Source organism: Lontra canadensis, unplaced genomic scaffold (assembly GCF_010015895.1).
Source record: "Lontra canadensis isolate GAN:19392208 unplaced genomic scaffold, GSC_riverotter_1.0 scaffold91, whole genome shotgun sequence".
In the NCBI taxonomy this organism is placed as follows: domain Eukaryota; kingdom Metazoa; phylum Chordata; class Mammalia; order Carnivora; family Mustelidae; genus Lontra; species Lontra canadensis.
In genome coordinates this window covers 7,094,281-7,111,330 of record NW_022631085.1, presented here as the reverse complement: position 1 = coordinate 7,111,330, position 17,050 = coordinate 7,094,281, and the positions used below count along the sequence as shown (strand labels likewise).

The following is a 17,050-nucleotide window of genomic DNA, read 5'->3' as shown; positions in this document are numbered from 1 at the left end:
TGTGATTTATAATAAACACGTTTGGTTTTCTTCCCCGTAATTGACACAGAGCTCCTAAACCCCTGGCAATTTCCAGAGAGTGGGTTAGGTCTTTTGTTATGTTAATGACACGACTTTAGGGCCTTGGCTTAGGACGCGGGCCGGTTGCCAGGGAACCAACCCTGCCATTGGAGGGTTGGAACTTTCAGTCCCCCGCCCCAACCCGGTGTTGAGCCAATCACCAACGGCCAATCATTTAATCAATCGTGCTGGTGTGATGAAGCCTCCGCAAAATCCAAAAGGCCAGTTTGGAGAGCTTCCGGTTTGGTGAACTGTGGGAGTTTGGGAAGAGTCGTGCCCAGTGCGGCCGTGCGAGCCCTGCACCCTCTCCCCGTGACCTTGCCCTAAGCATCTCTTCCACCCGGCTGTTCCGGAATTCTCTCCCTTTACAGCAAAAACAGTCATCCGGTAAGTGGAAAGTTTTTCTGAGTTCCGTGGGTCGCTCTAGCAAATTAATCAAATCCAAAGGGAGAGAAGGTCACGGAAAACTGATCTGTAGCCAGTCGGTCAGAAAACAATCTAGACTTTGACAGGTGTCTGCAGTCCACGGAGGGGCGTGTGTATCACGGGAACCCCCAAAGTACAGCCGGGCGATCAGGAGAGGTGACAACCGGGAAGTGCAACTGACACATGAAGTCGCGGGGGGTGGGGTGGGGAGGGGGGGTTGTCCAGTTCTGTAAAACTGAGCCCCTAATCTGTGGATTCGAACGCCATCTCCAGTGAAGAGCATCAGAATCAAGGAACCCGCCTCAACTGTAGGACACCCGGCAGGCGCCCCGGCGCTGTTTGCTGGTTTGGAGAAACCCCACACTGGAAACCGGGTTCAGAACCCCTTTGGGCACATGCCAAGGCTCCCCGCCTGAGCAGGTGCCTGGCCTAAGACCCCCAGGGGATCATACTATGAACTCACATTGAGAAAGGAAGCTACAGGGGGTATGTGCACAAGTGTCCCAGCACCCTTTACGCACATTTAAACTCTCATCACATCGGAGGTATAACCACACTTAGAAAGGAAAAAAAAAAATATTTTTGTTTTCGGAGCAGTTTTAGGCATATGGAGAAATGTTATCAGGAAGCTTAGAGAATTCCAGAATATTCCCTCTCTACCTCTTCCCCCCCACCCCCACCCTGGCAATTTCCCCCATTACTAACATCTGGCGTTGGTGGGGTCATCTGGGTGAACCATAATAGTGAATCGTTATTATTAACTAAAGTCCACAGGGTGAGTTAGAGCTCCTTCTTGCTGGTGCAGGGTTTGGGAGACGGGATACGTGCACAATGTCAAGTACTCGCCATCACACCTGACACGGGAGAGCTGCCCTGCCCTCAAAATCCCGGGCTCTCCGCCTACTCCTCCCTCCCTAACCCAACCCCTGGCAGTCGCTGAGCTTTCTGCTGGGTCTCTACTTTGACAAACTTATTTTTAAAAGCTTTTCAAAACGTAGCTAATTAAATCTTTTGGCATGTACTGAGGTTTTTCCACATTTGAAATGACAACATTTCTAGCTCTCGCTTTGCTGTTTCAGTCCTCCTTGCCACCTTCAGTCAGGGGGACCGAAATAAAAACTTTAAATGTAAAATCTATCAAACTCCCTAAACTAAATAAATGTAAAGGAGATGTAAATAGAAATAGACTTTCAAACGCTGGTTCTGGTTAGGTCTGCAGCATTCACACTTTCTGGGTTCCTAAAACGGAAAACTGGGCTCAGACTTCTGGAACATGCCGTGTTCAGGAAAGGAGAAGGCCGTGGGTTCCATGGGCCTGAACCAGCTTCCCGTGGGATGATGCGGAGAGGTGGAGGTGACCTGTCCCAGAGGAGGGCCAGAGAGGGAGGACAGTCGTGGTGAAGGACTGGTGTGAGCCGCAGAGGAATGGCTGGGGTGCCAAGGAAAAGCCTGCTCTTCAGTTTTAGATCGAGCTCGGCGTGCACAGTGGCACAGAGCAAAAATGGGGTGGCAGGGGTAACCCGAGTCATGGGGTTGACTGGACTGAAAACCGTATCAAGATTGGTGCTAGCTTGGGCCATGGGGAGCCAGGGAAGGTGCGTGAGTAGCAGAGTGACCCATCTGAATTGTGAGGGGAAAGGACCGTATGACGTGTAGCAGAGGAGCCCCCTGGGGAACCATGAGAGACAGTCCAGTACCGGCCACTCCCTGGTCTCTGCTCCTTCCAGGGACCACACTCCCTATGCCTCTTTTGGGTGTGACCGATTCTCTGGATAGAAGGTGTGTGCTTAGGGGTCGTTTCGGGGGGGGGGGGGGGATGTGTTGAAGAAGCATCGTACAAGTCATGTGCTCCAGCTTTGGTGCTCAGACCATGGCAACGTGAGACGGTAGGGCCTATGTCCTGTGTGTCCCTGAGGAACGACGAGCAGGTGTGTGCCCATGAACCTGTTCAGTAGGTGGAGCCAAGAATGATCTCTGCTGCCTCAAGCCTCTACAGGCTGGGGGAGGCTTGTTGTGGCCACATAGCCTAGTGGGGCTACCCAGAAACCACTGCAGGCCCAGGAGAACCAGGGTCTGGATGAAGGTCACGGGGCGATGATGTCATGTAGCGTCAGCTGTCTGTTGCCACCCCAAACTTGGGGGCCTAACACAGTGAAGTGTTTGTTTAGCTCCTGAGTCTGTGTGTTGGCTGGATGGTTCTTCAGGACTCACATACCTGGTGGTCACCTGTGGGTCTGGATAGGGGCTCTGGACTCTCCCGGGTCTCAGGGTCCCTGATTTGGGACAGACTTGGCTGAGACCACTCCAGGTGGCTCAGCCTGGCCCCGTATGTCTTCCCTCCTGCGGGCTAGCCCACGAGGTGTTCTCATAGTGAGGGCAGAGGGGCAAGTGAAGAAAGTGAGAGCAGGCTCGTACCTGTTTTTTGTTAGCTCACTTTGGCTAACATTTCACGAGCAAAGTCAGTCACATGCCTGAGCCCAGAGTCTAGGGGTAGAACAGAGGACTTGCTGACAGTGGGGTGACACACTGGGACCAGTTAGGGAACTACACCATCACGTTACACAGGAGTGAGGCCAGGGGACTTGATGCCTGATTGGACATGGAGGGAGACATCATGAACGTTTCTAGCAATGACTGCCAGCCTGTACCGCCATCTCTATACACGCCTGCCACTCTGCCCACCTAGATGTGGCCTCTGTTTCCCTGCCCCTGGAACCCAGGCTGTCCTTGGGACTTGCTTTGACCAGTACGATATGAGAAAGAGACCCTGCACCAGATCTCAGCCTTATTCAGCTGCCATGGAAAGGCGCTCGGCTAGACCACTGAATTTTTTGTGGAGAGACAGTGGTCACAAGGAGGGAGACTGAGGCACACACGAGAATGAGAATCTACTCTGTTCCACCCTGAATGATGCCACATTAGTGAGCATGAGAAGACTCATGAGAAATAATAAATCTTTGTTTTAACCACAGTATATATATGTATGTGTGTGTGTGTGTGTGTGTGTGTGTGTGTATACATATATACATACATATATGTGTATTTATGACTTGTTACGCAGCAGGTGCTAACTGATACAGGGAGATGGTGAGAAGGAAGCAAGTCTGATGCTCACATTTCGGACCTGAGTTCTTAGGGCAGCGGGGGTACCATTCTCTGAGATAAGAACTCTGGAAGGAGGAAGTGGTTTGAGGAAAGAGTTGTGGATAGAAGTTTGTTAGGCCTGAAGGCATGAAGGATGTGGAAAGGGTGACTACAAGTGGGCCAAGGACAGAGTCTTGAGACGTACTCCTCTTCAGAAGTGGTTCTCAAACTTTAGTGCATAAAATTACTATCTGGTGAGAGCATAAAGAAGCGGATTCCCCAGCCCAGCCCATGAGTTTCTGATTCAGGAGGTCAGGATGGGCCTGGAAATCTGCTCTGCAGCCTCCCTCCTGCCCTCCAGGTCCCACTCCCACAGATGGAAAATTCCATCCCCAGTGAGACAGGAGTTTGGCCGAGGACTGCAGGACAGAGATCTGGAGCAAAGCAGAGAGGAAGTTTACTTGATTTTACTTTCTAGTGTGGAATATGATGGTTTTTACAGCCTTATGGGGAGGAGCGAGGAGGGAGGGACTGAGGAGGGGAAGACCCAGTGACCTTGTCTTCCTACCTGCAAACTGCAGATCAGGACAGTCCCGGCCTAACAGGAGACTTTCTCTCTGACCTCTGGGCTTATTTGTGTGGTTCGTTCTGTCTGAAACACCACTCGTCACCCCCGCCACCGCCCTTTAAGGACTTCTTCCCTAACACCCCTGTTGTCTAATGTCATAGCTTTTATAAAACTAATTACCTGCTTCGTTATCCACTGTGGCGGCCAGGCTGGGTGCCAGGACGACGCATCATGGCAGTTTGGTGGCACCAGCAGCTCGTACGGAGGCACCTGTCACTGTGTGTTATGGGTGACCCGGCAGGCTCACAAGCCCCACGGCCCAGGTTCATCCCTCTGGCTCCCTCGCTAGCAGCAGTGTGACCTGAGGAAAGGAGTTCAGACATTTGGACCCTCTGTTTTCTCACCCAAAGGCACAAGTTTGGGAACACCGCTAGAACGGGTTCAGGCAAGCACAGTGCTAAAACCGCCAAGGGCAAGGTTGATGAACAGGATACTCGTATGACCTCCAGGAATCATCTCAGAACCCTTATTCATTACAGATGGAAAAGGGTACCACTCGCTGGAGAGGCAGGGCGGGCGGACGCCGCCTTCCCCAAGCGGCCAAGCCCTCACCTTACCAACAGCGGGACCCACTGTCATTCTGTGCCTCTCGCTGTGACACCACCGTTGTTCACATTACTCAGGGGCCTTATGCCAAAACCTTTTAACCGGAATCTAATCGTGGCGGGGGCGGGCAATCGGACAGAACAAGATCCTGGAGTGGGTACGGTATAAGGCGAATGAATGGCCTGGACTGTATCCACATTCATTCATGTCCTCAAAGACAGAAAATGGCAAGGGGGCAGGAGAGGAGGACTGTTCTGAATTAAGAACCTGATGAGGACCAATGGCAGGTGCGACTTTTGACGGGATCCAGGATGCGGGGGCGGAGGGACTTCTTTGGGACAACTGAGTACGTTTGAATATAAAGTGCACGTTAGCTAATAATTTTGCATCAGTATCCGATTGCCTGGGTATGAAAGAGCACTGAGGTCACGGAGGATAATGCCTTTGTTCCTAGGAGCTATACACTGAATAATTTACGAAAGATCTTCACAGCTCGGCTTTAAAGGAAAAGACCAGCCCCAAGCACCGCGCACAAGGTCCGCGCGTGAGCAAATCCCTCTTTCCGAGACTTACTTCGCGCGGCTGGAGAGTCAAATTGGGCGCGGGGAGACGGAAATACGTAAGGCGTATTCCGGTGACCGCGTAGACATCGAAGGCAGCCGAATGGAGGAGGTGCCTCAGGGTGAGCGCGCGGAAGGGGCGTGGGTGGAAAGGCTGAAGGGACTGGAGCCACTCTAACTGTGACCTTGTGCCCGCGCAGGCTGTCCCGGGACCGGCAGCGCCCAGGCGGGCCGAGGGGCCTCATGTCAGGGCTGCCCCAATCAGCGGCTCTGCGCTTCCGGAGCCGGCGCCGCTCCCGATCCAGGTGAGGAAGGGGCCAGGCCTGAACCGGAAGTGAAGGGCGCCAACCCGGAAGAGGTGGGACCCGGGGGGCCTTTTAAGGAGGAGGGGTGGGCCTAGAGGAGGCGGGCTGTGGAGAAGTCCGAAGAGTAGAGGGAAGTAGTGGGATGGGGCGGAGCCTGAAGGACCGGGGACTGACCTGCCAGTCTAAGGGAGGGCGTGTCTCAAGGTAAGCGGGTCTAGGGGCGGGAGGGAAGGGGTGGAGCCAGAGGTTTGAGTGACAGCAGTAGTCAGTGGTCGGGTGGAAGGCAGCGTCCTAGGGAATAGGGTATAGACTTTGAACTGGGGGTTGCTCTGGCTTATTCTTGGGCAGAATTGTCCCCCCCCCCCGCCTTTTTTTTTTTTTAAGATTTTATTTATTTGACAGAGAGACAGATCACAAGTAGGCAGAGAGGCGGGGAGGGAAGCAGGCTCCCTGCTGAGCAGAGAGCCCGATGTGGGGCTCCATCCGATGCGGGGCTCCATCCGAAGATCCTGGGATCATTACCTGAGCCGAAGGCAGAGGCTTTAACCCACTGAGCCACCCAGGTGCCCGGAATTGTTTTCCTTTTGAGAAGGAGCATTTCTCCTGTTCATTTAACAGAAATACATCCTCGCCTGCTAGGCACAGTACTTTGTACTGGGGATACAGCTGTGAATGAGAGAGAAGAGGTCGCTGCCCTAGTGGATGTTAGTTTAATAGGGGAGACCCCCCATAAACCAGTGAGCAAGCATTAAATCATCGCAGCGATAAGTATGACGAAGGACAAATTGGAGGGTGGGACAGACTCTGGGGATTTACCAAAAGGATCTTAAAAAGCAGGAGGCTGGGACACCTGGGTGGCTCAGTGGGTTAAAGCCTCTGCCTTCAGCTCAGGTCATGATCTCAGGGTCCTGGGATCGAGTCCCGAATGGGGCTCTCTGCTCAGCAGGGGGCCTGCCTCCCTTCCTCTCTCTCTGCCTGCCTCTCTGCCTACTTGTGATCTCTGTCTGTCAAATTGAAAAGAAAAGAAGAGAAAGGAGGCTGAGAGAATTGTGAACGAGTTCAAAGAGAGACTCGGGTTTGATTCCTGGTTCCCGCAAACAGTATGACCTTGAGCAAGACTCCTAAAGTCTCTGAGCCTCCATTCCCTTATCCAGAATGGGGGTCGGGATGCCTGGCTGACTCAGTCCATAGTGCATGTGACTCTTGATGTCAGGGTCATGAGTTCAAGCCCCACATTGGGCTTGGAACCAACTTCTTGGGTTTTTTTTTTTTTTTTTAAGGTTTATTTATTCATTTGAGAGAGAGCGTGCTCACAAACAGGAGAGGGGGGAGGGGGAGAGGAAGAGAATCCCAAGCAGACTCCCCACTGAATGCAGAGCCAGACCTGGGGCTTGATTCTAGGACCCTGGGATCATTGTCTGAGCTGAACAGAAACCAAGAGTCTGACGCCCCTCGTAACCTACTTTTTAAAGAAGGGACAGGGGCTCCTGGGTGGCTTAGTTGTTAAGCAGCTGCCTTCGGCTCGGGGTCCTTCTAACCCGGGGTCCTGGGATCAAGCCCCACATCAGGCTCCCTGCTTGGCAGGAAGCCTGCTTCTCCCTCTGCCACTCCCCCTGCTTGTGTGCTCACTCTCTCTCTCTCTCTTTCTCTCTCTCGCTGTCTTCTCTCTTTGTCAAATAAATAAAATCTTTAAAAAAAAATTATAAATAAGGGGCAGGTAGACTAGTTACTTCATGGTGTTATGATAAGGAATTGAAGTAAGGTGAAATGTTGAGTGCACAGCAAGTGTATGATCTGTGATGGTTATCTGTGACTGGTCCTCATAAATCCCTGCTGTTTGTAAGGGATTCTCAATCTTGGCACTATGAACATTTAATCTGGATAATTCTTTGGGGTGGGGTGCTGTCCTGAGCATTCTTAGGTTTTTTGTTTTTTTTTTTTTTAAGGAATTATATGAGAGAGAGAACACGAGCAGGGGGAGGGCAGAAGGACAGGAAGACAATCTCCAGCAGACTCCATGCTGAGCAGAGCGCAAAGCCCAACACGGGGCTCAATCTCATGACCAGAGCCAAAACCAAGAGTTGAACATTTAACCTACTGCGCCACCCAGGTGCCGGCATTGTTAAACATTAAGCAGCATCTGTGGCCTCTACTCACTACATAACAGCGGCACCCCTTCCTTGTGACAATCAAAAGTGTCCCCAGGTGGATTTTGCCCCCAGGTTGGGAGCCATGACTATGTGTGAAGCTCTTCTGAAGCTGGGAACATGGCTGTGAACATTTCAGACAGGCTGTATCCTCGTGGAGCTTATGTTTTAGTAAGAGACAGACAAGTAAACCAATAAACAAGAAAATTTCAGAGATGATAATAACTTTATTTTCTTTGTAGTGCTTGTTATTGTCATTGACTAGGTGATCTTTCACACACAGGCCCTTGAAATGGCCCCAAGGATTTAGCTCCTGCTGGTCCATTGGAAAAGTGACACTTGAAATTTAGTTCAGGGACTAAATCACCTGATTTGCTTTCTTTGCAGCCATAGAAGAAATCAAAGAAAAAATGAAGACCGTGAAACACAAAATCTTGGTATTATCTGGGAAAGGTGGCGTTGGAAAAAGCACATTCAGTGCCCACCTTGCCCATGGCCTAGCAGAGGATGAAAACACACAGGTGAGACCTTGGGGAAAAGTGGGAGAGGATCCTATATGAGGATGTGTGATGACTTCTGGAGAACTGATTGCTTAGACTAAATTGAATTGGTCTCTTGGGACTCTAGATCCTTGCAGAGAGGAGGAGGAAGCGCGTGGCTGCTATGCAGTGAGATGAAACGTTTCATTAGGTTCCCTACCTGTGACAATGGATAGCAAGTGTAGATTTCATTTGGCACCGCTGATCATTTTGTTAAGTTCAGAGTTCTTCCTCTCAGTCCCTTCCTGCCTCTTTCTAAGCCAGAGGTCTGCAAACTGCCTTTGGGCAAATTCAGCCCCTCTCTTGCCTTTTTACGGTCTATGAGCTAAGAATGATTTTTACATCTATAAACAGTTGCTTTTGAATTGTTTTATAGTGTCCTTGATTTTGCCCACAAAGTCTAAAATACAGGTGATCCTTGAACAACATGGGTTTGAACCACATGGTTCCATTTATATGTGGATTTTTTTTTTTTAAATATTTACTTATTTATTTGACAGAGACCACAAGGAGGCAGAGAGGCAGGCAGAGAGGCAGGCAGAGAGAAAGAGGGGGAAGCAGGCTCCCCGCTGAGCAGAGAGCCTATGCAGGGCTCTATCCCAGGACCCTGAAATCATGACCTGAGCTGAAGGCAGCGGCTTAACCCACTGAGCCACCCAGGTGCCCCTGGATTTTTTTTATAGTACTATAAATGTGTTTTCCTTATGATTTCTCTAAATAACATTTTTTCTGGAGGTTAGTGTAGTATAAGTGTACAGTGTATAATACCCATATGCACAAATATGTGCTAATCGACTGTTAAACCTGTAAGACTTTGGGTCAACGGTAAGCTATTAGTAGTTAAATTTTGGTAGAGTCAGTAGTTATACACGGATTTTCAGCTGCACAGGGGTTGCCCCTAACCTCCGCCTTGTTCAAAGGTCAAGTGTATTTTCTGTTTGACTCCTGGGAAGGAAAACATTTGCCAGCCCCTGAACTGGGCCACTTACTGGTACCCCAGCCCACACATGAGCACGAAAACTCCAGTTGCCCAGTAAAAGTTCAGCTGCTCTCTGGATTTCAGCTTTAATGAAAGGTATGGTATGATGAGGAAGAAATAACTTTTCACCACAAAGCTCGATTGGAAATTCCCAGTACCTGTGATTTTAAAAATACATTGAGTTATTCGTGGGACTCAGGATAATTTTGCAGACCCTAGAAAAGCGATCCCAGTATTCACGTTGATTACCACTTGATATACCTAATAAAACCATGGATACTGTGGTTTCTCATTTTTTTTTTAAAAACACAGAACATATTTCATCTTTGTTTTTCTTCCAAAATAAAATTTTGTTCAAAATTCCAGTGGAAAACATGTTTCCACGTGAGAACTGCTAGAGCAGCGTGCATGTCTCTTAGAATCCTGCTGTCCAACGGGTTGACCCCCGAAACGAGAGACCTGGCTGAGGACTTGGGTGCCAGTGCTGTGCGTGGCCTGGGTTAGAGAGCCTGGGCTCTCGATGGAGATGGCCACCTGCCCTGTTGCGTCCCAGGACACTGTTCAGGGCCTGCAGAGGAGTTAGGAAAACAGTTGTGTGTGTTTTCATGTTGAAAGCTGTTTCTTCCCATTTCACTTTTTCCCGTGGTCATCACGCCTCCTTCGTACACCGACTTATTCCTGAGCGTTCGTTTTCTTTGCATGCATTTTGAACATTGAGTTATTTTTATATACGAAGGCTGAGGTTTAGATTTCTTTTCTAACGGCCTTTCACTGTTGTTTGACTTAAAAAAAAAAAAGTGCTAAAAGGGACTGTAAAGGTACATTTAGCCTAGTGTTGAAATTTCACAACTGTAACACATTGCCTGTTATATTTTAAAACTCTAAAAGCTGGGGTGCCTGGGTGGCTCCGTGGGTTAAGCCTCTGCCTTCGGCTCAGGTCATGATCTCAGGGTCCTGGGATCAAGCCCTGCATCAGGCTCTCTGCTAGCGGAGACCCTGCTTCCTCCCCTTTCTCTGCCTGCCTCTCTGCCTACTTGTGATCTCTGTCTGTCAAATAAATAAATAAAATCTTTAAAAAAAATAAAAAACAAAAACTCTAAAAGCTGGATAAATTTCAGTGTTGTATACCTATAGTAAATAAACCACTGTACGTAAGTAGGAAACAACACCATAAGATCTTGACATAAGGCTTGATACTTCTTCACAAAAAAGCCAGCTACAGCGCACAGAGGATCTAACCCACCGTTCTGAGCTATGCTCAGGACACAGAGGCTACCGAGACCCTACGCCAGTATCCAAGGACTCTAGGAATACAGTTTTCAAATCGCTGGATTAAGAAATTAGAATTTGTGGGGCGCCTGGGTGGCTCAGTGGGTTAAGCCTCTGCCTTCAGCTCAGGTCATGATCCCAGGGTCCTGGGATCGAGCCCCGCATCGGGCTCTCTGCCCGGCAGGGAGCCTGCTTCCCCTCTCTCTCTCTGACTACTTGTGATCTCTGCCTGTCAAATAAATAAATAAAATCTTTAAAAAAAAAAAAAAAGAAAGAAAGAAATTAGAATTTGCTTCAGGGCTGGGCACACCTCTTGTGTGAAGAGCCAGATGGTGAATAATTTAGGTTTTGTTGGCCCTACGGTTGCTATGGCAACTGCTCAGTCCTGCCCTCCAACAGGAAAGCACCCATAGGCAGTCTGTAAACAAACTTGGCTGTGTTCTAACACAATTTTACTGTCACTGATGTTTGAATTTCACATAGTTTTTACATCATGAAGTAGACTTTTTAAAATTTCCAACCCCCCCCCAAGCCTTCTAAAAATGTAATAACCATTCTTACCTTGTGGGCTGAACAAAAACAGGTACCAGACTGGGTTTGGCCCCCAGGTTGTAGTTCACCGGCCCCTAGTTTGCTTGGTAGCACCAGAAACACTGGTGCCGGCTGGGGTAGTGCATCTTTGGAGCAAGACTGAAACCTTGGGCAAGGCCCAGCCTTCTTGGGAGGGAAGAGGCTGGACCTGGTGACCTGTCATGCTCGGTGCTCCTCTCACGCACCCAGGCTCTGAATTCTCCCTTATTCCTCATTTCTGTTCTGAGCATTTTAGAATGCTGGCCTGCCAGTGGCTGAGGCGGGCTTCTCTGAAATCTGGCATCCACCTTCCGAGATGTGCTCTAGGGATCTGGGACAAGGGAAGGAAGCCTGGGAGGGTCCCCTGGGCTTAGAGAAGGCAGCCTCTGGCCTGTGGTGGGGACTGATGGAAAGTGTTTGTGGCGGGCAGTGTCGTGGGGCTTCTCCGGTGAAGGGGGCCCGAGGAGGAGGCTGGGCCAGACCAGGGAGGCTTTGAAGGACTTGCTAAGGCATCTGGAAAGCAGAGAGGCAGGATTGGAGCATTGCTTGAGGAGCCTCGCAATGACCGTCAGCCGAGTGTGTGATTGGGTGTCATTAGAGGGGACAGGAAGCCAGGTGGGAGATGGTGTTCGTGTCTCCGTGAGCAGCCACAAGGGCCCAGATGAGGGCAGCGGGTGTAACAAGTGCCAGGGGACGAATGAGGCCGGAGTCTGATGTCTTCTACGTAGTAAGTGTTCAGTGAATTCTGTGATAGCAGGCGTCGTTCCTTTACCCACTAACTGGAACGCGGGGGAGCAGGGTGATTATTTCTGCTTTAGTGCCGGGCTCGTGGCCCACCGCCACCAACTACGGGGCTGAGCAGGTACAAGTGCACGGACTGATGTACTCTGTAACCGTCTCCTGACATTTGAGGGTCAGATGCGTATTGGCCAGTTGGTTGGCCAAAAACTGATTATTTCTCTGAGACAGTATCCATACCATCCAGAGTGTTCTTTGCTTTTAGAAGCTGTCAGGCATATTTTATTTTGTGTGTGCATTAATTTTCTTTTTATTTAAAATCAACTGATTAACATAGCGTATTACGAGTTTCAGGGTAGAATTTAGTGAGTCACCAGTTGCCTGCAACACCCAGTGCTCGTCACATGCAGTGTCTTAATCCCCATCGTTCAGGTACATCCCCCCACCCGACTGCCCCCCAACAACCTTCACTTAGTTTCCTAGAGTTACGAGTCTCCCTCTCGGATTTCATCTTAACTCATTTTTCCTTTCCTTCCCCTATATTCCTCTGGTTTTTTTTTTTTCTTAAGCAGCCCTCTGAAGATGGGCTTTAACCGGGCCAGAAGCAAGTAACCCCTTGGAAATAGAGAGCTGTTTATGTAAAATTGTGCTTTTATATAATTCTGTTGTGACGTAGTTGCCTGGACTTGGCAAGTGAAGGAAAACGTACCATCCAGTGTGGAAATCAGGCTAGAGAAGCTAGATTTGTTTATGTGGTGGTGGCTTACCAAAAAAAAAAAAAAAATAAGTCCACACTAAGAAAAGTGTATTTCCTCCAGGATCCCACTCGTGACTGGGAACGGCCCTGTCTCCAGAGGGTGCGGGCTAGTGACAGACAGTAGATCCCGAGTCTGGCTGATCACTCTCAGTACACATTTCTTCCTTGCCTAAATTCAGGAGGGAAACTCCTGGTCCCTTTCCTGTCTGCTGTCAGTGGAAGCTCATCCCTGCCTCTGAGCGGGGCTCTTCTGCTCAAGGCAGGCAGGTGTCCAGCAGCTCGTTAACAAAGGGCATGAGCCAAGAGGGAGCAGAATTGGGAACTGCCTCCCTGGTTCACAGGCGGGCCGGGCATGTGTGAGTTGTGGTGAGGGGAGCAGGACACCTGAACTGGGAGACACCGCAGACTCACATCCTGCTTCTCCATGGGAGGGGCACCAGCTCCCACGAGTGACCAGGAGGTCGTCCTGCCTTGTGAGCTATAGCACGCCTTGCAGATAACAGGTCTGCTCTGGGGGCTTCCGGACTGAAGTGTTTGAGGCCCATCTCTAGGGCTAGTAGACTTTGGAGCTGGAAGGGGCCTGATGGTCTCCTGAACATTTGTTTGACAGAAGCCATTTGTATGAGGTGACACAGCCTTGGAGTGCCAAGAGTCACCTCCCAGGACCTCTTCTTAAGGGGGAGTTTGGGTGTGCTGGGTATGGGAAAGTTGTGGATCCTGACACTATCCTGTTCCACCAGTCTCTGGCTGGGAGAGAGGTGTGGCGAAGTCTGCTTGTCTCATCAGGGTTCTAGCACCTTCCCCAGAGGCCCTGGTAGGATTTCCTCAGGCACGTTTCTCTGCTCAGGTTCTCTGGCCTGAGCAGAAAGGGAGTCCAGTTGGATGGATATTAAGGTAGGGACAGGTTCGACAGGAAGTCTGAAAGGGACGGAACACAGAGCCCCTCAGGGGTCCGAAGAGCAGGGCCATTCACAGCCTTTTTGGGTACCGCCATGGGCGTGAGTGCCCATGATATGTTTCCTCCCTCCTTGAGTCATTTCTCAAGACTCACCCCCTTGGGGAGTTTAGTTCCTTGAAACATTAAATTGTTCCCGAAAGAAAGGGCGCAGAGACAGAGTGGCTAGAAACCGAAAGTGCTGTGAAGTCTGCTAGGGTCATAGTAATGGTGTAGTTTCCTGAATTGTGAGTCTCCGAGATAGAATGTTTGTGCATCATTAACACACACCCGCCTTGCCGTGCGGCGACGGCATCTTTCTGGTGCTTTCTTCAGCTGGTCCAGCAGAGGGCGGGGGAGGCAAGCGGCTGGTCTCAGGATGAACAGTCTTCGTGATCACGGGTGTGAGGAAGCAGGAGGTAGGGGTTTGCAGGGGGCAGTGAAGCAGGAAGCAAGTAACCAATTCGGGGCAAGTTAAAAAGTTACCCAGACGTGCTGCACTTTGGATGCTTGGTATCTGACTTTTCAAGATGAATATTAACTCTGCTCTTCAGATGGCTCCTGGAGACTGTCTCAGACCTTCTCGTTTATCACACCAAGAAAGCAGGGTGTTTGGGGTGGAAGGAGTGATTGGACGTTGCAGAGATCACCAGCAAAGAGCTTTTCTAGTCTTCCTTCTTATTTTAGAAATTGAGGCTAAGCCGTCATTAACCTTCGGGATCACAGCACAGTGGGGCTCGGTCAGAGCTTGGTGGGAGTTTCCACTTGGGCCCTCCTCTCTAGTCCTCCCGGGCTAATGGAAGGAGCCCTGGTGGGGGAGTCGCCAGAACTCGGGCTAGGTCCTGGCTCTGCTGCTTGCTTACTGAACGCATCCCTGGGCCTCTCCAACCTCCATTCCCTTTTCTGGAAAGCCGGGATCACGATACCCGCCCCTCAGGCCCATGGTAAAGGCCATGGTAAAGGCCAAGTGGATGGTGGCTGGGCCCGAATCTTTAGGGGACCTGACGCCGGCTCCAGAAGATCACCCCAGAGTTAGGCTAGACATGGGGGATGGGGACCGAGACTCTACTCGGTCCTCATTTGACTCCATTTCTTTCCATCTTCTCCCCTTCCTCATTTCCTCCTCCCTCCTTTCCCACTGGTGCACATCTGGAAGATTGTACATTCAGTTGCATCACTGTTCTGGTCTCTTCTTTTTTCCCAGGTCGCTCTTCTGGACATTGACATATGTGGGCCGTCAATTCCCAAGATAATGGGCTTGGAAGGAGAACAGGTAATAAGCCTAGGAGGAACCGCAGGAAAGTATTCTCACGGCATGCCGTGGCCCCGGACTGTAATCTCACACAGAGGGGTCAGCAGAGCCGTGCGTTTTTACACGGCCATGCTGAACCCAGGTGCACATTCAGCAGTCCGTCTGTCTGCCTCAGCGGCCACTGTGAACTTGGAGGACTGGGACTGTCAAGTACGCCTGCGCCATTTGAGAACCCTCAGTTTCAGTCCCTTCTCAGAGGGGAAGGGAAACAGCAAGTAAAATGTGGAAGTAGGGCACAGAGATGTCGCAGTGCCTGGGAAAGCTAGACCAGTCCTTGCCAGGTGTCTGTACTCTGGAAACGAGGGAATGTTTTTGCCCTTGTTGTCACCCCTGGGGAACGGAGACTGTGAGTGGCAGAGTGACATGGGGTGGGGACAGGGCTGCAGCACCACAGCAGTCCACGCAGGTGCTGGCCGCCCCCTCCTGTCCTGCGTGGCAAGAAGCTGTTCTGGAAAGGGGCCCCCTCAAAGGCAGTGCACTGAAATGGGGCTGGGGGGCTAGGATGTTCCCAGGGTGTCAGACGGGCTCATTCTTGATGTGATTGCCGGGCCCTGCTGGGTTGGGGTACAGTGGTGAACGAGGCAGATGAAGCCCCCGGCCCTGGGGGGAGGGGGCAGTTGATAGACAGTAGAGGATGAAGGCTGGGTAAGGGGATGGGGCGAGTCAGGGTGCAGCCAAGGGCACCCTGCTGTGGGGAGTGGGCGAAGAGCCTTCTGGGCCATGAGAGCAAGTACAGGATGGCTGAAGCAGGCGTGTCCTCCATACAGTGGCAGAGGGACAAAGGGAGGGGACAGGAGCCAGAAGCAGACAGGCTGGGCCTGTGGACTCTGCTCGGGGCTTGGGATATGCTGCCCAGGGTGCTGGGAAGGGCGCGAGGCCGTCGGGGGTGGAGGCCGAGCTGCAGGGCGCACGTCTGCCCGCGCACCCATCGGTAGCAGGCCCCGTGGCGTGCACCCACTGCACGGCTGCGCTTGCTGGCCTGCGGGCTCTGGGCACCCACCACACCGTCCGCGAGGCTTCTGTGGGCACTGATAGTTCACACGGTGCGAGAGAGAAGTTCGGCCGTTTTGTTCTCCTGTGCTACGGCTCGTTTCATTTATCCGTCTTCCAGGCCTGCCCCCATGCAGAATGAGCTTCCATAGGCATGAAGGGTGGCTGTTGTTAAGAGCTGGGTGAACTAGGTGCCGAGGACTGAGCGCACCGCTGGGGTGATGAGCACGGACTCAGCGTGCAGGCATTGCATCACCGTGACGTCCCTCCGAGACGGAGGCAGCGTTGCACGTTAACTGTACTGGAATTTGCGAAGTACATAAAAATCGAGAAGACCTTAAGGCCAGGCACCCAAGGGTTGCATTTCTGTGAGCTGTCCAGAGCAGGCACATCTGTGGACACGGAGCGGAGATGGGGGTCACCTAGGATGGGGGGCGGCAGAGGGGACGTGGAAGGATTGGGCGTGACCGTCACGGGGCTTAGGGTAGCTTCTTGGAGTGATGAAAACGTTCTCCAGCTGACTGGTGGTGGGTGCCCAGCTGTGCAATAGCCCGAAAGCCATGGATGTGTACGCTTTGAACGGGAGACCGGTGTAGTATGTGAATTAGGCCTCTGTAGGGCCGTTGAGAAAAGAAAACGGGTTCTGTTTTGGCTCCGGGGTTGCTGTAAGGCCCACGTGCTAAGACCGATGTGTACTTGGCATTTGAGTCAGTTCTAGTCTCAGGATGAGGAGGCAGTATGGGGCAGGATGCCGGCTATTACCGAGCACCTACTGGAAGGACAGCATCTGAATCTCGAGGGGGCCCCATGAGCTTCATGTTGGCCCCCTCCCCCCGGGAGGTGCAGCAGACCGGCGCAGACGCTCTGCCGGGGCAGGGTCTGGTCCCCCTGGTTCACTGAAGCCAAGCCTTTCACTCCCGGATGTGCACCGAGGCAGCCTGGCCCCGTTTGCTCAGCAACCCCCGCCTGATTCCTGCCCCGCTTATAATACACGTTACACCCCAAATTCTGTGTGAGCTCGGCCAAGCTTGCTTCCCTGCCTGGACTCATCTAAGCATTTCAGAAAAACCCAGCCCGAGGCGTGGGGGTCGGGGGGTAGGAAACACAGCTTCTGTTACCCATGGCCTCACCCCAGCTGCTGACTCTCAAGTCAGAATTGAGTGGTGGCATTTAAAACGATGAACTGTGTTTTATAAAATCGTCTTC

The 17,050-nt window shown here is 51.4% G+C and overlaps 1 protein-coding gene across 4 annotated transcripts in view; it reads left to right on the top strand.

The window, feature by feature from the left end:
- The first annotated feature begins 335 nt into the window (after positions 1 to 335).
- Positions 336 to 17,050, top strand: part of NUBP1 (nucleotide binding protein 1) — a 29,695-nt gene continuing 12,980 nt past the window's right edge. For 3 of the 4 annotated variants that reach the window (XR_004380161.1, XR_004380160.1, XM_032836328.1), the window contains exons 1-5: positions 336 to 447; positions 5,199 to 5,426; positions 5,505 to 5,609; positions 8,144 to 8,277; positions 14,747 to 14,815. Coding sequence is in view for 2 of the 4 variants with exons in the window: in XM_032836328.1 (XP_032692219.1) it covers positions 5,408 to 5,426; positions 5,505 to 5,609; positions 8,144 to 8,277; positions 14,747 to 14,815 (327 nt within the window). In the remaining 2 variants the exon portion in view is untranslated. Of the gene's footprint in view, positions 448 to 5,198; positions 5,427 to 5,504; positions 5,663 to 8,143; positions 8,278 to 14,746; positions 14,816 to 17,050 lie in introns of those variants that run through there. The other variant, XM_032836329.1, reaches the window with a different exon arrangement.